The sequence below is a fragment of the Pseudophryne corroboree genome, chromosome 11 (assembly GCF_028390025.1).
Source record: "Pseudophryne corroboree isolate aPseCor3 chromosome 11, aPseCor3.hap2, whole genome shotgun sequence".
NCBI classification, from domain to species: Eukaryota; Metazoa; Chordata; class Amphibia; order Anura; family Myobatrachidae; genus Pseudophryne; species Pseudophryne corroboree.
The window spans coordinates 353,483,831-353,508,738 of NC_086454.1; the positions used below are offsets into that span (position 1 = coordinate 353,483,831).

Genomic DNA, 24,908 nt, shown 5'->3' on the forward strand with positions numbered 1-24,908 from the left:
GAAATTCCCCATGCCCAAGGACTCGTTGAGACCCTTGGGACTCAATGTATCCAGGGTCAGGATCCACCTGGTTTCCAGTTGCAGGAGACGCTTAGGCCTATCCCCTCCCCTTAGTGAAAAAGGTACCTGGTCTATTATGCGGTATCGGAGGGATGCCAGGGGATGTTTAGCAAGGGCAAAATGCCTGGCCACCGGTTGTTCACTGGTGCCAGCCTCTATCGCTGCCCTTATTGAGGACCTGTGTTGGGTCATCCTGACCTTGAAGGTACATTCTGTTTTGCCAACATAATGTTGGCCACACGGGCATGATAGTAAATATACCACAAATTTGGAGTTACACGTATATGGTGCCTTAAGATTTATTTTTTTGCCTGTATATGGATGTTTAAATGAGTCTCCTGGAACAAGGAAGTTACATGTGGTGCACCCACATCTGTAGCATCCTTTACGGGTTCCAAGGAAGTGGCCCCCAGGTGGTGTCATCTTGTTTCTGGTGATGTCGGTCTTCACCACCATGCTTCTGATATTTCTGCTGCGTGTATAGCTGGGCATAAATTTGGCCTCTTTGAGCATCCAAAGATCAGGATCAGTGCTGATAATAGGCCACCATTCTTTGGCTCTCTTCCCCGTATATCTACTGGCAGTATTAAATTGGTTAACCCAGGGAAAAATTTTACCTTTCTCTTTGTTATCTCGAACTTTTAAAAGTTCATCCCTAGATAGTCTAATGGCCTTGGCACGTGCCTGTTGTAGCATACGTTTTGGGTACCCACGATCTCTGAATTTGAGTATCATTTCCTCTAATTGCTGATCTCTTGTCGTGATGTTGCTATTGATCCTACAAACCCTGAGCATTTGTGAATAGGGGAGGCCATTGATGGTGGCTCTGGGGTGAAAGCTATCGTATCGCAGTAGTGTATTGCGGTCCGTGCTCTTGAAGTCAGCTTGAGATAGCCAATATAATATTTGTGATACTGTAATATATTTCTAACCTATGTATTTCATCTATTATACCGGTTAATACATAGATCTCATTGGATGGAAGTTTTCTGCACAAAGGCTTGGTCAATGACAGGCTATAGCTATTTTAAATTTTAAATTTTATTCAAATCTGTTGGTTTACACTCATGTTTCACCATCACATGCAAATTCAGCACTTTATGGCATTAGAGTAAGTTGGCAGTCAGGGCCCACTCTATCGCAGTATTATTATATTTTTTATATATTTTTTATTGATTTCACAGTCACTGGATTCACTCGATCTCTGTGTTTATTCTGTTGTATGTCAGTGCTCACCATGGCAACATCCCCCCGCCCCCGTATGACGGCCCGGGGGCTCTCCGTCATCCGAGTTGCGTCAGGTGACCGGAAGTGTTGAACCCGGAAGCCGAACGGCGGCGTGGAGCGGACGGCTGGACGCACGCCTGATAAGGTATTTAATGTTGTTTTTATCACTGTATCACTGTATGCTTTTCCTGAAGACGGGGGCGAGTACCCCGAAACGTTGAAATAAACAGCACCATTTTTTCATCACTTTAACCAAGTCTCCAGAGTGCCGCCTTTGACTTCCTTGGTTATATTAGCAGACTGCACAGCCTGCTTAGGAGGGCACCGGAGCAGGAGCTTTAGCTCATTCAGCTCAAGAAAAGGAGAGTGCCAGACATATTCACTGTTATATATATATATATATATATATATATATATATATATAATATAATCTCCTTACCTTTCCTGGTCACAGGTGTTATATTTGCAGAATAGCGTCTTGCTATGGTCTGTTTTAAATATAGAACACTGAAATGAAAAACGCCATTAATGTGGAGGTAACTTGTTTATTTGCGTCTGTTTAATTCTCCTGAAATGCAGATTGGCACAAGTAGAATGACTTGGCGACCTCTTAAGAGATTCAGCAGCTTCCAGTGACCTGGAAAATAAAACAAGACTGATGTTTTCAGAACGCTCCGATACATCTGTTAGCCATAATTTATGCTAGTGGTTTCCTTACGGTGTCCTCAAGCACTCTCGCAGGCCAGGTTCTTAGGATATCCATGCTTTAAGCGCAAGTGACTCGGGGGTCTACAGTATGTACTAAGCTTTGGTGAAAGATAAAGGGCCTAATTCAGACCTGATTGCTCGCTAGCAGTTTTTTGCAGCGCTGCGATCAGATAGTCGCCGCCTATAGGGGAGTGTATTTTAGCTGTGTAAGTGTGCGATCGCATGTGCAGCCGAGCGGTACAAAAAGATCTTTTGCAGTTTCTTAGTAGCTCAGGACTTACTCAGCCGCTGCGATCACTTCAGACTGTCCGGGCCCGAAATTGACGTCGGACACCCGCCCTGCAAACGCATGGACACGCCTGCGTTTTCCCTACCACTCCCAGAAAACGGTCAGTTGACACCCACAAACACCTTCTTCCTGTCAATCTCCTTGCGATTGGCTGTGCGAATGGATTCTTTGTAAAACCCATCGCACAGCAACAATCCGCTTTGTACCTGAGCGACGCGCCTGCGCATTCGCAGTTCTGACCTGATCGCAGCGAAAAAAGCTAGCGCGCAATCAGGTCTGAATCACCCCCAAAGTACCGTCCAATCGGCTCCTATTTGTCTTGTTACGGGTATTATCAGCGTGTGTATGGTATAATTAAATACTGGGAATTTATGCAATGTGACAGACCAAAAACTGGCAAAAATTGGCTCAGGGGGTTAAGTATACAGTATATGGTGTCTACACACGTAGTGGCCGCCATATTGGGTTCTGCCAGTATTCTCGAGTGCAGGGACAAATTCTAGATTTAGGTTTTCAGTCCAGGCAGATTGGTGACTTATCATGGTGTAAGAACACTCGGGGTGTTACCAGTGGCTGTACTCTACGCCGTTTCATGATGTCAGGTATTCTCCTCCTTTTATTTGTGGTTTGTGTAATACTTTTTAAATATATTTTGTGATACTTGATCCGTGGATATTTATCTGTATATGTATAATCCCCAGTGTATAGGAGCTGCTCCTTTCTTTTTGCACTGCTGTTCTATTTTATCCGCACCAAGTCCCATTTTCCAGCAGCACTCTGATGTGGTTTTGTGTTAATTATTTAGTAATTATTCATATTTCAAGAGTGCAATTTGCTGATGGCACCGAGAGGTTACATTCATCCTCTTGATATTTTTGATTCTAGTTGAAGCAGCAACAGATGTGTACAATACTGTGTATATACATATACAGTACTCTGTCCAATGCACAGAAAGGGTCTCATCTGTTGTTTCCAAGGGGCCAATGGCAAATATCCGCTGCTGGATACGCACTGTAAGATTATCTGTCCAATCTTTCTGGTTGGAACAAAAATCTGGTAATGTATGAAAGCAAATGACAATCAACCATTTGCTCCCAAAAGCCGGAACATGGGCAAAAATTATTGTTTTAATAAATTTATTAAATCAAACGGATTTAACTAATTTGTCTGAGCATCAATTTTTGTCCGTTTTCCAGTGTTTGGGAGCAAATGGTCAATGGTCATTTGCTCTCGTACATTACCAGATTTTTGTTCCAACCGGAAAGATTGGACAGGTAATCTTATAGTGTGTATCCAACAAATTCACCAATTCAAGGCTTTAGGAGAGATTAAATGTGGGACTATAGGTTAAATGTGGGAATTAAGGTGGTCATTCCGAGTTGTTCGCTCGCTAGCATTTTTTAGCAGCCGTGCAAACGCTGTGCCGCCTCCCACTGGGAGTGTATTTTAGTTTAGCAGAAGTGCGAACAAAAGGATCGCAGAACGGAGGCAAAGTTTTTTTGTGCAGTTTTAGAGTAGCTCAAAACCTACTCAGCGCTTGCGATCACTTCTGACTGTTCAGTTCCTGTTTTGATGTCACAAACACGCCCAGCCACGCCTGCGTTTTCCCTGGCACGCCTCCGTTCGAACACTCGCTGAAAACGGTCAGTTGACACCCAGAAATGTCCACTTCCTGTCAATCACTCTGCGGCCAGCAGTGCGACTGAAATGCTTCGCTAGACCCTGTGTAAAACTACATTGTTCGTTGTAATAGTACGTCGCGCGTGCGCATTGCGCCCCATGCACAGAAGTGCCGTTTTTTTGCTCCATCGCTGCACAGCGAACGAATGCAGCTAGCGATCAACTTGGAATGACCACCTAAACTAATGTGATTGCCTGCTGCACTTAACGCAGGCTTGGGTTGTATCCGGGGCTATTCAATTACAGCAGCTGGGGTGCCAAAAGAAATCCCTACTAATTAGGGCTTACCGCGGCTGCCCGCAAACCGTTAATTTGCTTAATGCTCATCATTTAGTATTTGCCATTGCTGCACATGTCATGTGTGAGGGGCCGGGCATTTATTATCTATCTATCTATCTATCTATCTATCTATCTATCTATCTATCTATCTATCTATCTATCTATCTATCTATTATACTAAAAATATAAATAAAAAAATATATATATCTATATAATATGTATATATATGTATGTACATGTGATTTCTTAGCTTTTTTATTTTTAATAAATTTGCAAAAAACTCAAAACACTTTTCACATTGTCGTTACGGGGTATTGTGTGTAAAATTTTGAGGGGGAAAAATTAATTTATTCCCGTTTGGAATAAGACTGTAACATAACAAAATGTGGAAAAAGTGAAGCGCTGTGAATACTTTCCGGATGCGCTGTATACAGCAGAGTGTTACTCAGTGACAGCGCTGCTGATATATGCAGTAACAGGTCACAGGGATGGGATGAGAGAATGCTGGAAGGAGCCGTAATGTTTGCGTTTAGTCCCCAGCGGCCGCGCAGATTTCTGCTTCTATAAATCTGCCAGGAAAAGGTGTTTTATGTCTTTCTCCCAGACTAATTGATCAGAACTGAACAGGGAGGCGTCATAACGAGCTATATTAATGAAGTTCTCTCTTCACTTCTTGCTCTCGGGGACCTGGCTGCCATTGATGATTTGTTGGATGGGTTGTTGTGCTTGTGATGCTTTTATACCCTAATACGGTTTGATTTGAGGGATAAATCGCACCCTTTGCATTTACTGGTGGCAGCCGTAGTCTTGGCGCAAAGCAATAGCCGTGCGATCACAGCCTGAGACGGTCACTAATTCACTAAGAGGACGTGGTGTAACTGAGGCGCCATGTGACTTAGTACGACGAGTCGCCGGCTCCTGGTTTGGCTACATGCGCTGTATAGAGACCGGTGTTCTATATTTCCTGCCATGTGGCTCTTTAAAAAGGATTTTAACCAGAGACCAATGAAAACACAGTGTATAAGTTGGCTCACAGATTGCATACATGGGACTTTGGCTGCTGGCATGGTGGTCTGCGTACTATTGGGCTGTGCGGCGGTGTATACTAGCTGCCCGGTAAGGTACATGCTGCTGTGGATTGTAGACATTTTGTTCTACGTAAAGACCTTTCGACAAGGCCAATAATCCCATGTGGAATACATCATGATGCTGGGAACGCTTTACTGTTAAATAGTTTTGTAAACCGTGTGATATGGCACCACGGACGGTGTAATGGTCAGAGTTACTGCCTCACATCACTGAGGTCTTGTGTTCAATTACCATGGCCTGTACTGTGTGGAGTTTGTATATTCTCCCCGTGTTTGTCTGGGTTTCCTCCGGGTACTCCGGTTTCCTCCCACACTTTAAATATATGATGGACACGCGTGACTGATGAGATTTGCAGTGTTGCCCGTCCTTAACAGCTACGTGTGAATGAGTTTTGTTGTCCCGTTATTACCATTTGTTGTGTTGTAATTGTGTGAAGCAGTGTAGTGACAGTTGTGTATCTGTGTGTTATTATGCAGAATCCAGCGCGGATGGGGGCACAGAGTCTCCGATTCCTCGCCCTGGCCCAGAGAGCGTCCGCAAGCAGGCGGTGGAAATGGTCACATCAGGTACTGTAGGTATGTTACTTTTATTATCCATGTATTTCTGGCTACTCTAATCCTGTATCAGCCAGGTTGCGTCAGTATTAAGTTTGTTAACATTTCTGATGACATCACTGAGAATTTTGGGCATCCCATCATGCACTGCAGAGAACCCCCCGTAGCTCAGTTCCTCTATAAGAGATGGTTGTATGAATTGAGAGCTGACCGTCCAATAGGAGCAGCCTCTATTGCCCCGTTCGCTGCGCGTCTTCCTGCGCATTACGTTTGCAGTTGTGTGATATAGAACTTCAGTTTATTTACTTCGCAATTCAATCTACGGTCGTTACATTGAATAAAAACTCGTCCTCGCTAAGTCATGCATCATATCTACATTTTGTGGTGGTTCTGCCGTATGCTGCCAGTGTCTATACAGAACAGCAGTACTTACTTCTCTATTGTTTTGCAGCTTCTCAAAGTGATAATCGTTCCAGGACCTCTTGTATACGGTTTCCTATACTGCTCCGTTATTCTATCAGGAGTGATGATCCCTATTGGAGTTACAGCAGTAACATCTGCCCCAGACGCTGTTTCTCAGACTTATTTTACGTTTCTTTTTTCATTTTCAAAGTCATTTTTATTTTTTTTGCTTTGTTTAGAATTAGTAACAAATATCATATAATATATTACTTGCCCAATACTTAATGATATGACCATTAAACTTACAATTTAAACTTGAATAACCTGCAGGAAGTAAAACCTTTTCTTTAGTTTCCCTATTTAGGGTACAAACGCCTAATCGTAACGTAGCCTAATAATCCTATACATTTCCAAATAACTTCTTTTTTTAAGGCCAATTACTCACAAACCAGTTGTCAGACTGTTGCGGTTGTCTGGAAAATGTTCCGGCACGGTGATGGGTTTTTTTTGCGCCTTCCACAGATCTATTCAATTGGGTTCAGTATGATTTGCCGACGCACGGGATACCGGCGGTCAGAATACCGACTGCGCGCTTCCCGATAGTTGTATAGTCCTGCATCCCAATAGTTAGTGTTACCCCCTCTCCACTGCCTCCTAACCCTCCCTTCCTGCAGCCTAACCCTTACCTCCCCTGTTGCGGCTTGACCCTAACCTCCCACAGGTGGTGCCTAAACCAAACCCATCCTACCCCCCTCCCCTCTCTCCTCCCCTCCCCGCAGCCGAACACTAACACTCCATCCTTAGAGCACAAACCTCCTTCCCCCGGTGATGCCAAACCCACTTGCTATACTTACGTTCGGGATGCCGGCTGGTGATTCCGGTGTCTGTCTCCTGATTCTGCCAGCATTCCGGCGTTGTCATCCTGGCAGCTGGCGGGATTCCTTCAGCTGCCATCTTGACTGCATCACATTCAGTTATATGATCTTTAATTGACTTAACTGTACAAGTGATATAAAGTCTTCTACATGGAGCTGCCAGTTAACATTCTCCCACTCCCCACTTGCAGTATTCATGTACACAGTGAGGCGTCTGCATTGGGAGGATTATTACGGCGTTATTCCTGTACGGCGATCACTGATACCTCTGCGTTCTACATTGTACAGGTCTACCTGAGACTCTGAAGCCAAGCTCATTTGAAATAAAACAGGACGAGGACGGTCATTTGCGGGCTGCAAATCTGCAGCTGACCAGCCAAAATCGGGAGCTGAGTGGTCAGGTGGAGGCGATGAGGGAGAAGATAAAATCCATGCGGGTGAAGCTGAAGAATCTGAAGAGTGAAAAGAAGGAGCTGGCAGAGATCTGCCGGACGTCACAAGGAGAAGGTAAGCGGCACGCTGACACCTAGGGTTAGCACGTATATTGGGTTGCGGGTGGTAGCCATCACAGAATGTTATATGGAATGGTGCGTAGTGAAACTGTATGTCATATGTTACGGTAACGCCTGATGCGCTCTGTTTCTTGTCCTTGGCTCTTAGCGCAGGCAGCGGAACTGTTCTCCCTGAGGGAGCAGGCACAGGAACTAGTGGACGATAACGACGCTTTAAATATGACGATCCACCGGCTGAACGTGGAGCTGAGCCGCTACCAGACCAAGTATCGCCCTTTGTCCAAGGAAGAGGTACTGCCTGTGGTTCTGCCGCATCAAATCATTAAGTGTATGGAAGAATCTGTGCATTGGCTTCGATACCGCCATGTTTATCTTCTCTGTCCCATAACGATGATGAGATTGCACTATGTTACAGGCTATAGATGTATTCTGGAGTCTTTTAGCCACAATTTACTAAAACATCAGAAGCTTCGATAAATAGACTGTGGAATTAGGAGGATAGTGTAACAGTGCCTGCCCAGTATGGGATATGGGTGTTATTCACCAGATGAATGCATCGATTTGTGGTTGACCACTGCCGGCGCTGCCTTGCTGCGCTGGCAGGCGGTGTGGCGCCATTTTTTTTCCGCAGCAGCTACGTGTGACTGCACGCAGCCGCGCCGAATACAGTCCAGACATGCCTGCGTTGTCCAGATCACACCCACGAAAACGCTGCGACAACGACCCTCTGCCCCGCCTCCCCATCGACAGCCGCCGCATCCTATTGATCGCTGAATGACCGGTTGCTCTCGCTCGGCGGGCAGCTTGGGCGGCGGTTTTGAGTGCTGAATGATGCAGAAGATTCTCTGCTGTGAGCGTAGCGCCATTTACACGTTCCAGGAACGCGCAGGGCTGAGCCACACGCCCGCACTCACCAATTCATTTTATAAACACACTACAAAGTCGTTTCAAGAGTTGGAACATAATATTATTTCTCTGACGTCCTAGTGGATGCTGGGGACTCCGTAAGGACCATGGGGAATAGCGGCTCCGCAGGAGACTGGGCACAGCTAAGAAAGATTTAGGACTACCTGGTGTGCACTGGCTCCTCCCACTAAGACCCTCCTCCAGACTTCAGTTAGATTCTTGTGCCCGGCTGAGCTGGATGCACACTAGGGGCTCTCCTGAGCTCCTATAGAGAAAGTATATTTTAGGTTTTTTATTTTCAGTGAGACCTGCTGGCAACAGACTCACTGCAGCGAGGGACTAAGGGGAGAAGAAGCGAACCTACCTAACAGGTGGTAGTTTGGGCTTCTTAGGCTACTGGACACCATTAGCTCCAGAGGGATCGACCGCATGGAACCGGCCATTGATGTTCGGTCCCGGAGCCGCGCCGCCGGCCCCCTTACAGAGCCAGAAGCAAGAAGAATCCGGAAAATCGTCGGCAGAAGACATCAGTCTTCACCAAGGTAGCGCACAGCACTGCAGCTGTGCGCCATTGCTCCTCATACACACTTCACACTCCGGTCACTGAGGGTGCAGGGCGCTGGGGGGGGGGGGCGCCCTGAGCAGCAATAAAAACACCTTGGCTGGCAAATATATCACAATATATAGCCCCAGAGGCTATATATGTGGTAATTACCCCTGCCAGAATCCATAAAAAAGCGGGAGAAAAGTCAGCCGAAAAAGGGGCGGAGCTATCTCCCTCAGCACACTGGCGCCATTTCTCCCTCACAGCTCCGCTGGAAGGAAGCTCCCTGGCTCTCCCCTGCAGTCTACACTACAGAAAGGGTTAAAAAGAGAGGGGGGGGCACTAAATTTAGGCGCAATATACATATAGCAGCTATAAGGGGATATAATTTAGTTAATCCCTGTGTTATATAGCGCTCTGGTGTGTGCTGGCATACTCTCTCTCTGTCTCCCCAAAGGGCTTTGTGGGGTCCTGTCTTCTGTCAGAGCATTCCCTGTGTGTGTGCGGTGTGTCGGTACGGCTGTGTCGACATGTTTGATGAGGCTTATGTGGAGGAGGAGCAGGTGCCTATAAATGTGTTGTCACCCCCTGCGGGGCAGACACCGGAGTGGATGGACTTGTGGAAGGAATTACGCAAAAGTGTCGACTCCTTACATAAAAAATTTGACGACATGCCAAATGCGGGGCAGCCGGCTTCTCAGCCGGTGCCTGCCCAGACGTCTCAAAGGTCATCAGGGGCTCTAAAACGCCCGCTACCTCAGATGGCACACACAGATGTCGACACGGATACTGATACCAGTGTCGACGACGAAGAGCCTAATGTAATGTCCAATAGGGCCACTCGTTATATGATTGAGGCAATGAAAAATGTTTTACACATTTCTGAGGTGACCCCAGGTACCACAAAAAAGGGTATTATGTTTGGGGAGAAAAAACTACCAGTAGTTTTTCCCCCTTCTGAAGAATTAAATGAAGTGTGTGAAGTAGCGTGGGCTTCCCCCGATAAAAAATTGGTAATTTCAAAAAAATTACTAATGGCGTACCCTTTCCCGCCAGAGGATAGGTCACGTTGGGAAACACCCCCTAGGGTGGATAAAGCACTTACGCGCTTATCAAAAAAGGTGGCACTACCGTCCCAGGATACGGCCGCCCTAAAGGAACCTGCTGACAGAAAGCAGGAGGCTCTCCTGAAGGCTATATATACGCACACTGGTATTATACTGAGACCAGCTATTGCTTCAGCATGGATGTGCAGTGCTGCAGCTGCATGGTCAGACTCCCTGTCAGAAAACATTGACACCCTAGACAGGGACACTATATTGCTAAACGTAGAGCATATTAAAGACGCAGTCTTATACATGAGAGATGCACAGAGGGATATTTGCCGGCTGGCATCTAAAATAAGTGCACTGTCCATTTCTGCCAGGAGAGGGTTATGGACCCGGCAGTGGACAGGTGATGCAGATTCTAAAAGGCACATGGAAGTTTTGCCTTATAAGGGTGAGGAGTTGTTCGGGGATGGTCTTTCGGACCTAGTGTCCACAGCAACGGCTGGGAAGTCAGCATTTTTGCCACATGTCCCCTCACAACCAAAGAAAGCACCGTATTATCAGGTACAGTCCTTTCGCCCCCAAAAGAGCAGGCGGGGTAGAGGCGCGTCCTTTCTGCCCAGAGGCAGAGGTAGGGGAAAAAAGCTGCAGCATACAGCCACTTCCCAGGAACAAAAGTCCTCCCCCGCTTCCTCTGCTAAATCCGCCGCATGACGCTGGGGCTCAACAGGCGGTGCCAGGTACGGTGGGGGCCCGTCTCAAAAACTTCAGCAATCAGTGGGCTCGCTCACAAGTAGATCCCAGGATCCTTCAAGTGGTATCTAAGGGGTACAGGCTGGAATTCGAGACATTCCCTCCCCCCCGCCGTTTCCTCAAATCTGCCTTACCAACGACTCCCTCAGAAAGGGAGGCTGTGTTAGAGGCAATTCACAAGCTGTATTCCCAGCAGGTGATAGTCAAGGTGCCCCTACTTCAACAAGGACGGGGTTACTATTCAACAATGTTTGTGGTACCGAAACCGGACGGTTCGGTGAGACCCATTTTAAATTTGAAATCCTTGAACACATATTTAAGAAAATTCAAGTTCAAGATGGAATCGCTCAGGGCGGTTATTGCAAGCCTGGAAGAGGGGGATTACATGGTATCTCTGGACATCAAGGATGCTTACCTGCATGTCCCCATTTACCATCCTCACCAGGAGTACCTCAGATTTGTGGTACAGGATTGTCATTACCAATTCCAGACGTTGCCGTTCGGCCTGTCCACGGCACCGAGGGTATTTACCAAGGTAATGGCCGAAATGATGATACTCCTTCGGAAAAAGGGAGTTTCTCTATCGTCCTAGTGGATGCTGGGGTTCCTGAAAGGACCATGGGGAATAGCGGCTCCGCAGGAGACAGGGCACAAAAGTAAAGCTTTCCGATCAGGTGGTGTGCACTGGCTCCTCCCCCTATGACCCTCCTCCAAGCCAGTTAGATTTTTGTGCCTGGCCGAGAAGGGTGCAATCTAGGTGGCTCTCCTAAAGAGCTGCTTAGAAAAGTTTAGCTTAGGTTTTTTACTTTACAGTGAGTCCTGCTGGCAACAGGATCACTGCAACGAGGGACTTAGGGGAGAAGAAGTGAACTCACCTGCGTGCAGGATGGATTGGCTTCTTGGCTACTGGACATCAGCTCCAGAGGGACGATCACAGGTACAGCCTGGATGGTCACCGGAGCCTTGCCGCCGGCCCCCTTGCAGATGCTGAAGTAAGAAGTGGTCCAGAATCGGCGGCAGAAGACTCCTCAGTCTTCTAAAGGTAGCGCACAGCACTGCAGCTGTGCGCCATTTTCCTCTCAGCACACTTCACACGGCAGTCACTGAGGGTGCAGGGCGCTGGGAGGGGGGCGCCCTGGGAGGCAAATGAATACCTATTTTGGCTAAAAATACCTCACATATAGCCTCCGGAGGCTATATGGAGATATTTAACCCCTGCCAGAATCCGTTAAGAGCGGGAGACGAGGCCGCCGAAAAAGGGGCGGGGCCTATCTCCTCAGCACACAGCGCCATTTTCCCTCACAGAAAGGCTGGAGGGAAGGCTCCCAGGCTCTCCCCTGCACTGCACTACAGAAACAGGGTTAAAACAGAGAGGGGGGGCACTAATTTGGCGTTAGAAATATATAAAAAATGCTATAAGGGAAAACACTTATATAAGGTTGTCCCTATATAATTATAGCGTTTTTGGTGTGTGCTGGCAAACTCTCCCTCTATCTCTCCAAAGGGCTAGTGGGTCCTGTCCTCTATCAGAGCATTCCCTGTGTGTGTGCTGTGTGTCGGTACGTGTGTGTCGACATGTAGGAGGACGATGTTGGTGAGGAGGCGGAGCAATTGCCTGTAATGGTGATGTCACTCTCTAGGGAGTCGACACCGGAATGGATGGCTTATTTAGGAAATTACGTGATAATGTCAACACGCTGCAAGGTCGGTTGACGACATGAGACGGCCGACAAACAATTAGTACCGGTCCAGACGTCTCAAAAACACCGTCAGGGGTTTTTAAAACGCCCGTTTACTTTAGTCGGTCGACACAGACACAGACAGGGACACTGAATCCAGTGTCGACGGTGAATAAACAAACGTATTCCTTATTAGGGCCACACGTTAAAGGCAATGAAGGAGGTGTTACATATTTCTGATACTACAAGTACCACAAAAGAGGGTATTATGTGGGATGTGAAAAAACTACCATAGTTTTTCCTGAATCAGATAAATTAAATAAAGTGTGTGATGATGCGTGGGTTCCCCCCGATAGAAAATTATGGGCGGTATACCCTTTCCCGCCAGAAGTTAGGGCGCGTTGGGAAACACCCCTTAGGGTGGATAAGGCGCTCACACGCTTATCAAAACAAGTGGCGGTACCGTCTATAGATAGGGCCGTCCTCAAGGACCAGCTGACAGGAGGCTGGAAAATATCATAAAAAGTATATACACACATACTGGTGTTATACTGCGACCAGCGATCGCCTCAGCCTGGATGTGCAGAGCTGGGGTGGCTTGGTCGGATTCCCTGACTAAAAATATTGATACCCTTGACAGGGACAGTATTTTATTGACTATAGAGCATTTAAAGGATGCATTTCTATATATGCGAGATGCACAGAGAGATATTTGCACTCTGGCATCAAGAGTAAATGCGATGTCCATAACTGCCAGAAGATGTTATGGACACGACAGTGGTCAGGTGATGCAGATTCCAAACGGCACAAAGGTGTATTGCCGTATAAAGGAAGAGGAGTTATTTGGGGTCGGTCCATCGGATCTGGTGGCCACGGCAACTGCTGGAAAATCCACCGTTTTTACCCTAAGTCACATCTCTGCAGAAAAAGACACAGTCTTTTCAGCCTCAGTCCTTTCGTCCCTATAAGATCATATCTGCCCAGGGATAGAGGAAAGGGAAGAAGACTGCAGCAGGCAGCCCATTCCCAGGAACAGAAGCGTTCCACCGCTTCTGACAAGTTCTCAGCATGGCGCTGAGACCGTACAGGACCCCTGGATCCTACAAGTAGTATCCCAGGGGTACAGATTGGAATGTCGAGACGTTTCCCCTTCGCAGGCTCCTGAAGTCTGCTTTACCATGGTCTCCCTCCGACAAGGAGGCAGTATGGGAAAAAATTCACAAGCTGTATTCCCAGCAGGTGATAATTAAATTACCCCTCCTACTACAAGAAAAGGGGTATTATTCCACACTATATTGTGGTACTGAAGCCAGAAGGCTAGGTGAGACTTATTCTAAAAAATTTTTTGAACACTTACAAAGGTTCAAATCAAGATGGAGTCACTCAGAGCAGTGATAACGAACCAGGAAGAAGGGGACTATATAGTGTCCCGGGACATCAGGGATGCTTACCTCTATGTCCCAAATTTGCCCTTCTCACTAAGGGTACCTCAGGTTCGTGGTGCAGAACTGTCACTATCAGTTTCAGACGCTGCCGTTTGGATTGTCCACGGCACCCCGGGTCTTTACCAAGGTAATGGCCGAAATGATGATTCTTCTTCGAAGAAAAGGCGTCTTAATTATCCCTTACTTGGACGATCTCCTGATAAGGGCATAGTCCAGGGAACAGTTGGAGGTCGGAGTAGCACTATCTAGGATACTGCTACAACAGCACGGGTGGATTCTAAATATTCCAAAATCGCAGCTGATCCCGACGACACGTCTGCTGTGCCTAGGGATGATTCTGGACACAGTCCAGAAAAAGGTGTTTCTCCCGGAAGAGAAAGCCAGGGAGTTATCCGAGCTAGTCAGGAACCTCCTAAAAACAGTGCATCATTGCACAAGGGTCCTGGTAAAAATGGTGGCTTCCTACGAAGCAATTCCATTCGGCAGATTTCACGCAAGAACTTTTCAGTGGGATCTGCTGGACAAATGGTCCGGATCGCATCTTCAGATGCATCAGCGGATAACCCTATATCCAAGGACAAGGGTGTCTCTCCTGTGGTGGTTATAGAGTGCTCATCTTCTAGAGGGCCGCAGATTCGGCATTCAGGATTGGATGCTGGTGACCACGGAGCCCAGCCCGAGAGGCTGGGGAGCAGTCACACAAGGAAAAAATTTCCAGGGAGTGTGATCAAGTCTGGAGACTTTTCTCCACATAAATATACTGGAGCTAAGGGTAAATTTATAATGCTCTAAGCTTAGCAAGACCTCTGCTTCAAGGTCAGCCGGTATTGATCCAGTGGGAAAAACATCACGGCAGTCGCCCACGTAAACAGACAGGGCGACACAAGAAGCAGGAGGGCAATGGCAAAAACTGCAAGGACTTTTCGCTGGGCGGAAAATCATGTGATAGCACTGTCAGCAGTGTTTCATCCCGGGAATGGAAACTGGGAAGCAGACTTCCTCAGCAGGCACGACCTCCACCCGGGAGAGTGGAAACTTCATCGGGAAGTTTTTTCCACATGATTGTAAACCGTTGGGAAATACCAAAGGTGGACATGATGGCGTCCCGTCTGAACAAAAAACGGGACAGGTATTGCGCCAGGTCAAGAGACCCTCAGGCAATAGCTGTGGACGTTCTGGTAACACCGTGGGTGTACCAGTCGGTGTATGTGTTCCCTCCTCTGCTTCTCATACCTAAGGTGCTGAGAATTATAAGACGTAGAGGAGTAAGAACTATACTCATGGCTCCGGATTGGCCAAGAAGGACTTGGTACCCGGAACTTCAAGAGATGCTTACAGAGGTCTTATGGCCTCTGCCGCTAAGAAGGGACTTGCTTCAGCAAGTACCATGTCTGTTCCAAGACTTACCGCAGCTGCGTTTTGTCGGCATGGCGGTGGAAAGCCGGATCCTAAGGGAAAAAGGCATTCCGGAAGAGGTCATTCCTACCCTGGTCAAAGCCAGAAAGGAGGTGACCGCACAACATTATCACCACATGTGGCGAAAATATGTTGCGTGGTGTGAGGCCAGGAAGGCCCCACAAAGAAATTTCAACTCGGTCGTTTCCTGCATTTCCTGCAAACAGGAGTGTCTATGGGCCTCAAATTGGGGTCCATTAAGGTTCAAATTTCGGCCCTGTCGATTTTCTTCCAGAAAGAATTGGCTTCAGTTCCTGAAGTCCAGAAGTTTGTCAAGGGAGTATTGCATATACAACCCCCTTTTGTGCCTCCAGTGGCACTGTGGGATCTCAACGTAGTTCTGGGATTCCTCAAATCACATTGGTTTAAAACCAGTCAAATCTGTGGATTTGAAGCATCTCACATGAAAAGTGACCATGCTCTTGGCCCTGGCCTGGACCAGGCGAGTGTCAAATGGGTGGTTTTTTCTCAAAAAAGCCCATATCTGTTTGTCCATTCGGACAGGGCAGAGCTGCGGACTCGTCCCCAGTTCTCTCCCTAAGGTGGTGTCAGTGTTTCACCTGAACCAGCTTATTATGGTGCCTTGCACCTACTAGGGACTTGGAGGACTCCAAGTTGCTAGATGTTGTCAGGGCCCTGAAAATATGTTCCAGGACGGCTGGAGTCAGGAAAACTGATTTGCTGTTATCCTGTATGCACCCAACAAACTGGGTGCTCTTGCTTCTAAGCAGACTATTGCTAGTTGGATGTGTAATACAATTCAGCTTGCACATTCTGTGGCAGGCCTGCCACAGCCAAAATATGTAAATGCCCATTCCACAAGGAAGGTGGGCTCATCTTGGGCGGCTGCCCGAGGGGTCTCGGCTTTACAACTTTGCCGAGCAGCTACTTGGTCAGGGGCAAACACGTTTGCTAAATTCTACAAATTTGATACCCTGGCTAAGGAGGACCTGGAGTTCTCTCATTCGGTGCTGCAGAGTCATCCGCACTCTCCCGCCCGTTTGGGAGCTTTGGTATAATCCTCATGGTCCTTTCAGGAACCCCAGCATCCACTAGGACGATAGAGAAAATAAGAATTTACTTACCGATAATTCTATTTCTCGGAGTCCGTAGTGGATGCTGGGCGCCCATCCCAAGTGCGGATTATCTGCAATACTTGTACATAGTTACAAAAATCGGGTTATTATTGTTGTGAGCCATCTGTTCAGAGGCTCCGCTGTTATCATACTGTTAACTGGGTTTAGATCACAAGTTGTACGGTGTGATTGGTGTGGCTGGTATGAGTCTTACCCGGGATTCAAAATTCCTCCCTTATTGTGTACGCTCGTCCGGGCACAGTACCTAACTGGCTTGGAGGAGGGTCATAGGGGGAGGAGCCAGTGCACACCACCTGATCGGAAAGCTTTACTTTTGTGCCCTGTCTCCTGCGGAGCCGCTATTCCCCATGGTCCTTTCAGGAACCCCAGCATCCACTACGGACTCCGAGAAATAGAATTATCGGTAAGTAAATTCTTATTTTTAATTATCCCATACTTGGACGATCTCCTGATAAAGGCGAGGTCCAGAGAGCAGTTGTTGGACGGCGTAGCATTATCTCAGGAGGTGCTACACCAGCACGGTTGGATTCTGAATATTCCAAAGTCACAGCTGGTTCCGGCGACACGTCTACTATTCCTGGGGATGATTCTGGACACAGTCCAGAAAAAAGTGTTTCTCCCAGAGGAGAAAGCCAAGGAGCTGTCATCTCTAGTCAGAGGCCTCCTGAAACCAAAACAGGTGTCGGTGCGTCACTGCACGCGAGTCCTGGGAAAGATGGTAGCTTCCTACGTAGCAATTCCATTCGGCAGGTTCCATGCCAGAACCTTTCAGTGGGACCTGTTGGACCAATGGTCCGGATCGCATCTTCAAATGCATCGGTTGATAACCCTGTCTCCAAGGACCAGGGTGTCTCTGCTGTGGTGGCTGCAGAGTGCTCATCTCAGAGAGGGCCGCAGATTCGGCATACAGGACTGGGTCCTGGTAACCACGGATGCCAGCCTTTGAGGCTGGGGGGCAGTCACACGGGGAAGTAACTTCCAAGGACTTTGGTCAAGTCAGGAGACTTCCCTACACATAAATGTTCTGGAACTGAGGGCCATTTACAATGCCCTAAGTCAGGCAAAGCCCCTGCTTCAAAACCAGCCGGTGCTGATCCAGTCAGACAACATCACGGCAGTCGCCCATGTAAACCGACAGGGCGGCACAAGAAGCAGGACAGCGATGGCAGAAGCCACAAAGATTCTCCGATGGGCGGAAAATCACGTGTTAGCACTGTCAGCAGTGTTCATTCCGGGAGTGTACAACTGGGAAGCATACTTCCTTAGCAGGCACGACCTCCACCCGGGAAAGTGGGGACTTCATCCAGAAGTCTTCCAACTGATTGTAAACCGTTGGGAAAGGCCACAGGTGGACATGATGGCGTCCCGCTTAAACAAAAAGCTAGAAAAATATTGCGCCAGGTCAAGAGACCCTCAGGCGATAGCTGTGGACGCTCTAGTGACACCGTGGGTGTACCGGTCGGTTTATGTGTTCCCCCCTCTTCCTCTCATACCCAAGGTACTGAGGATAATAAGGAAAAGAGGAGTAAGAACTATTCTCATTGTTCCAGATTGGCCAAGAAGGTCTTGGTACCCGGAACTTCAAGAATTAATCTCAGAGGACCCATGGCCTCTGCCGCTCAGACAGGACCTGCTGCTGCAGGGGCCCTGTCTGTTCCAAGACTTACCGCGGCTGCGTTTGACGGCATGGCGGTTGAACACCGGATCCTAAAAGAAAAGTGTATTCCGGAGGAAGTCATTCCTACGCTCATTAAAGCTAGGAAAGATGTAACCGTACAACATTATCACCGCATATGGCGAAAATATGTTGCGTGGTGTGAGGCCAGGAAGGCCCCAACGGAGGAATTCCAGCTAGGTCGATTTCTGCACTTCCTACAGTCAGGGGTGACTATGGGCCTAAAACTGGGTTCCATTAAGGTCCAGATTTCGGCTCTGTCGATTTTCTTCCAAAAAGAATTGGCTTCACTGCCTGAAGTTCAGACATTTGTCAAGGGAGTGCTGCATATTCAGCCTCCTTTTGTGCCTCCAGTGGCACCGTGGGACCTCAACGTGGTGTTGGGTTTCCTAAAGTCACATTGGTTTGAGCCACTCAAAACTGTGGATTTAAAATATCTCACGTGGAAAGTGGTCATGCTTTTGGCCTTAGCTTCGGCAAGGCGTGTGTGAATTGGCGGCTTTGTCATGTAAAAGCCCTTATCTGATTTTCCATATGGATAGGGCAGAATTGAGGACTCGTCCCCAGTTTCTTTTTAAGGTGGTATCATCTTTTCACTTGAACCAACCTATCGTGGTGCCTGCGGCTACTAGGGACTTGGAGGACTCCAAGAACCTGGACGTAGTCAGGGCCCTGAAAATTTATGTTTCCAGGACGGCTGGAGTCAGGAAGACTGACTCGCTATTTATCCTGTATGCACCCAACAAGCTGGGTGCTCCTGCTTCAAAGCAGACTATTGCTCGCTGGATTTGTAGCACAATTCAGCTTGCGCATTCTGTGGTTGGCCTGCCGCAGCCTAAATCTGTAAAAGCCCATTCCACGAGGAAAGTGGGCTCTTCTTGGGCGGCTGCCCGAGGGGTCTCGGCTTTACAACTTTGCCGAGCTGCTACTTGGTCAGGGGCAAACACGTTTGCAAAATTCTACAAATTTGATACCCTGGCTGAGGAGGACCTTGAGTTCTCTCATTCGGTGCTGCAGAGTCATCCGCACTCTCCCGCCCGTTTGGGAGCTTTGGTATTGATAAAGCTAAATATTTATCGTATATAAAACACTTTAAGAGGTCTAAGAACACTGTACGCTATCTACGTAAGAAGTACCGTAAGGGTACGCCAGTTGCGTAACGATCGCTCAACCGTAGTCGAGACGCTCAAGCGTCACGTTCGCTTACGGCCCAGAGATCACAGGCAGGCACGCTATTGGCTGCCGACTAACGTAATGATTCGCTATAGCGTAGCGGACGCTCGGGACCACGAGGAGATCACCAGCGGTGCAGACGCTTACAACGTTAAACCTTTATATCTATACCATTAACAGCGAAATATACAGTAAACCTTAGTGTGGTGTTAGAGTGTAAATGCAACCTGGTGTAATCTGATTAACTACAAAGCTGCTTGGGCGTCACCGACGCTCAGGGAATACTTAACACTATAAGAAATACACAGATACCTGGGCTTAGGGTCCAAAACCTATTATATGTATTATGACTATTATACTTGCAAAAGAATCACATTACAAAGCATACACTACAATATAACATAGACTAACTAACCAAATAACTACACAGGAAATACCATACAATACAATACAATACAATCAAGGGAAAATAAGGGAAAAAGAGAGGAGAGAGAGATGGCTCATAATAACATCAAGACAATATGACTGCGGAGAAAACTTACGCACAAGGGGAAACGATCGCAAGCGCCTCTGGACATCCAGCTCCCGATTATCAGCAATGAGAACCGTTTGAAGAGAAGTGAGTCCTGGATGCCACAGGCTTGTCTTATTTATGCTCCACACACAATACAATTCAATGGTCCCTACAATCTCATTGTTCATTGGACACAGGAATTCGGCTTCGCATTATAACAAAAGGTCATAGGTTGATTCATACTGGTGGGCTGTGACTGTTTCCAACTGTTCAGGTGGGTGGGATACTGGGTTTCCCGCCGCATGACTAAGTAAGAACAAATAATAGTAAATGGACATAAACTTCTTATGTCCATAACTATTCGCACGAGCGACTGATCTGCTTCAAACCAACACCGGAATATTTCTAATTAAATATTCTTCCGATGGATACTAAACACCACTGTATTACTCCTGTCTGACCCTTCGTATCAAACAAAGAGGGATTTCTCTGTTCATGAACATTCTATATTAACCAAACTTTCAGAATCTATCAAAGGGACCATGATCTACAAAATACATTATTACTGAAAATATGTAACGAATGAGTCGCACGCTACGATTACATAAACTCTACCGTAAATACGCATACCGTGCGCCTGCGGGTGCCCGCGACTGTGAGTATGTGCACGTACGGGAGAGCGTACGCATGCGCAGCGCGGACCAGTATGAGGTGCAAATATGGCAGTGTGTGTAGAGATATTTTTCTGACTTTGACAGTCCACCCTTTGGCAGTCAATAATAACTGCCACCTTCTGAAAACATTTCAAAAAGAGAAAAATATATGTTAGGGGTTAATACATTTACATGGTTGGGTAAGGGAGGAGAGATGGTAGGAAAAGGGCATGACCTAGTGTGATAGCAGAAGCATGTGTGTATGAATCCGTGCTTGGGGGTCATGTATCATCGTGCCGTACGTGTTTTAAATCAAGCTTCGAGGTATTGCGAAGTATACATTTGAATTCCTTCTTATCCCGTGGTACGGGTCTGTGGATGGGCTGTCAAACTTTACCGAGCTCTTTTCGGTTTTGGTTGTAACAAAATGGGGAAGCACATTTTAGTTGATGATACATGAATGGGGGAGATATGTGATTGCTGATATCTGTGCCTGTATTCCCTATCGACTATGTGTGTCATTACCTGTGGGTTGTAGAAATGAAGAAAAGACATAATTACGGTAAATGCGGTGGTATTCTATGTCAGGTAAATGTACAGTCGTCGATTGAGGTTTTGTTCGGTATCAGTTGAAAGTCGTCTTCTTTGCGCTGTTTTGCCCATTAGGTGCGAGCAAAAAGCTTTGTCAATGCCAATAGATTTACAAAAATGTTGGGCTAGCGTGAGTTTAAGAATTCTAGGGAAACTGGGGATCCATGGCAAAGTTCATCAAATGTCCGTATCTAAAGTGGTCAAAACTTCTTCTTTGGTCAATCCGTTGTCTGTATATCGTCTCGTCAAATTCCTCGTCCAAGTGGGTCTTGTTACCTTGGAGCAAACGGAAAAACAGGTGAAAGAAACGGACCGTAGAAATCACATTTTCATCACATCATTGTTTCTACATTTGGGTCATAAATCAAGTCCAGGTTAATTACAGTTTCCTCACTCCTTAAACTCATTACCCTACGATGATTGCACTTCATTAAAGCCTGACCGCATCTAAATATCAATCCAATCGATATGACAACACCTAAGATACATAGGAGAAACTTCCCAACATCCATTATGACTCCTTGAGCCCAGTCTCCTAAACCAGAAAACCAATTTCGCGGGTTCAACCATGACACCCAACCAGTCAGCTCATTACCTACAGCAGCAAGAGTGAGATTGTGTCTCCTGCGAAATTCCCACTTCAATTGGAGAATATCGTCCATCTTTTGGTCTATGACCTCGACCGGATCCTCTGTGTTATTCGTGATATACGTGCAACACTTCACGCCGTACTGTGTTGCCAATGTAACACAATATCCACCTGTCACTGCTGTGAGGTAATTAAGAACCATTCTATGCTGCACCAGTTCTGTTTTATAAGCTTGAAGTTCCCTTCCAGTATATCTAAACGTGTCATCATACATTTCAGTGATATTATCTAACAAATTTGCGAGCGCCGATATGTATTTATAATTCAGCACTCCTCTAGCGGTGCGGGTGAAATCTAACGCGATTAAGAATTGAATCCCGGTGGATTCACTTATCAGATCAGAGGCCGGATGCTCTGTCTTCTCTATCAGGTGCCTTTTAACAACGTGCTCGTAATGGGTGTGAGTATAAGGAGCTTGGGCACCACGGTGTATGTCTTTCATTTTGTCATGTGATACAGTCATTACTTCAGGCAGTACTTTTCCAATATAACACAATCCTTCAGAGTTTGGGGCAAGCCACTTGTACGCCTTTCTCCCGCATATGAAATATGCATCATCGGGGAGGACATATGGGACGGAGTAGGACATAACCATATTACACACCTTCCAGGTGAAATCTCCTAACCCTAATTCTTCCATCTGCTTAGTACACGTATCAGGTTGTACGATATGTGCACAGTATCCTGGTGATACTTCTCCAACTCTCGTAATTCTATTTCCTAAGGTGTACCTATACCGGAAAGATTTTCCTCTACTGGCTATGTGGCGTATAAGCTCTGTATCTGTAGGCATTCTATCTGCTCTATGCGAAAAGGTCATGGTTTGATTACTCCATGACACTTCCCAATTTCCCGGCTTTCGGGGATTGGAGATGTTGAAACATAATAGGGACCTATCCACATGGTATTGGTGGAGCTTCAAACTAGGAGGGCTGGAGATATTAAACCTCCGGTCCACCGGTCTCCCACCATTTAACTCAAGTACCTCCCCTAACGTTAAAGGAAATGGTACTAGCCCTGATTTTCTGTGACCTTGAGGTACTTGAGAGCATACCCAACAATCTGTTTTATTAAGCACACTACCCACTAAAGAGTGAAAGTCACTCAAGGGATGCCGGTCCATATGGATATTAAAACTGGATTGGCATTTCTTAATACACCCATCCTCAATGACATTATCACAGAGCCTACAGATACAGTTTTCTTCAGCTAATAATCCTTAAAAGAAAAATGTTTACAAATAACATGGCTGCTAGATCGTTTCCGGTACTCGCCTTTGCTTGGTGATTGGGTTGCTATTGGAAATTTACACCTCCATCTTTATCATCAGGACCTTTCTGGATCCTTTCACGACCTCACTGATACTCTCACCGGAACAGACTGCTCTGGTCAACATCATGGTCAACAGGAAAATCCAGATCACAGTCTCTTGGGGCAAGTCCATCTTACAGGAGGAGAAAAGAAGAAATTTGTAATGGGGGTACAGAAAATCAGTTTGAGGGGGAGAGAAACTTGTTACGATAATTAGTTCTCTCGTCTTGTTGTTCTTCTTGTTCTGCTGTCTTCTCAAAGGTGCTGTCTCTCAGTCTTCCAAACGAACATTCTGGTGATGCAATATTCCCTCCAAACCAGCGATCTTTCTGTAAGGAGCAAAAATCTTGCATTACCATTTGTCTAACTGATGGGTGACATACCATCTTTAAAACATGAAAGCATGAGTGAGAAGAGAGAGAAAACAACAACAGCAAAAAAAACAAAGAGAGAGAACAATTTATGTGCATGTGCATATTACTTAAATCAACAATAGCCATCAATAGGAAAAGAGAAAAAAAAAAACATTTTTCAAACATTTCAAAACACTGTCAGATCATCAGGCTGTCATATCTACATGTCCAATGGTTTCCTTGCGCAGTCCCTCCCCCCAGCACTTCCATATTCCATTGTCTGTATCTGGCCAGAATACATTGGTGCGGATAGGTCATGCTGGGGTTTGGTAGACTTCTGCAAAGACCAAGTATGTATGCAATGTTTGAATCCTACCAATAATCGTCAGAGATGGGGAGAGAGAAAACGAAACATTTCACAGATATATTTACAACGTTTCACCCGGTCATTCCTGTGTTTTCAGGGAATGACCTCCCAATTTATTAACTATAACCTCAGGCTTACCATCAGTCCTAATGATCACCTTTCCTGACTGCACATTATGGGTGTGGGCCAAAATTTTTCCTATATGATCCCTGATTATAATTTTGTGTGTTATAACTTTGCTCATTTCTTGGTCTAGGGGGTCTGACTTTATGTGGGTTATTACAGTTGCTGGCATAATGCCCTTCTCTTCTACAATGATAACAAATCCTTGGCTTTCTCCATGTGCTAGGGGCCTGGGATTCCGGTCGACTTGATGCATCCTCTAGTGCTTGGAAGTTCAGTGCCATCAACCGCTCTCCCTGCGCTTCCCTGGTTCTTTGGATATTTCGGTCATGCTCGATAGCGGACTCTCTTAATGCCGCCACCGAGATACCTCTCCAATGTGGTATGGAAGTTTGTACCCTAATTTTTAGTGTGTCTTTTAAGTTGTTCATTAATACGGACACAGCTACCTCTCTGTGGTGTACATTAGTTTCAATGTCATCTATACCAGTGTACCTAGCCATATCCTGCAGAGCCCGGTGAAAATACTCTGATGCGGATTCACCTTCTTTTTGTTTTATTGTAAAGATTTTATTCCACTTTACTACTGTCGGAAAATATTCTTTCAACTGTAGATTGATTCTTTTTACATTATCTTGGTTATACTCGTTTGTTAGTGGCACTTCCTCATCTAGTTTACAATCAGCGATAAATTTCAATGAATCAACATCGGGGGGTAAACATGCCCTCAAAACTGTCCTCCAATCTTTGTTATTTGGCTCTGCAGTGTGTCCTAGCACTCTAATGTATCTTTGACAAGCAACTAAGTCTTTCCTGGGATCAGGAAATTCAGACAGAATTGTTCTTAATTCTGTTCGGGAAAAGGGGCAGTACATGGCGATGTTCCTGACGGGGGT

The 24,908-nt window shown here is 46.4% G+C and overlaps 1 protein-coding gene across 3 annotated transcripts in view; it reads left to right on the plus strand.

The window, feature by feature from the left end:
• CEP89 (centrosomal protein 89) overlaps positions 1-24,908 on the plus strand; it is a 268,804-nt gene that overhangs the window by 81,835 nt on the left and 162,061 nt on the right. For 2 of the 3 annotated variants that reach the window (XM_063945997.1, XM_063945999.1), the window contains 3 exons: positions 5,809-5,907; positions 7,452-7,670; positions 7,824-7,966. In XM_063945997.1, coding sequence (XP_063802067.1) covers positions 5,809-5,907; positions 7,452-7,670; positions 7,824-7,966 — 461 coding nt within the window. The remainder of the gene's footprint in view (positions 1-5,808; positions 5,908-7,451; positions 7,671-7,823; positions 7,967-24,908) is intronic. The other variant, XM_063945998.1, reaches the window with a different exon arrangement.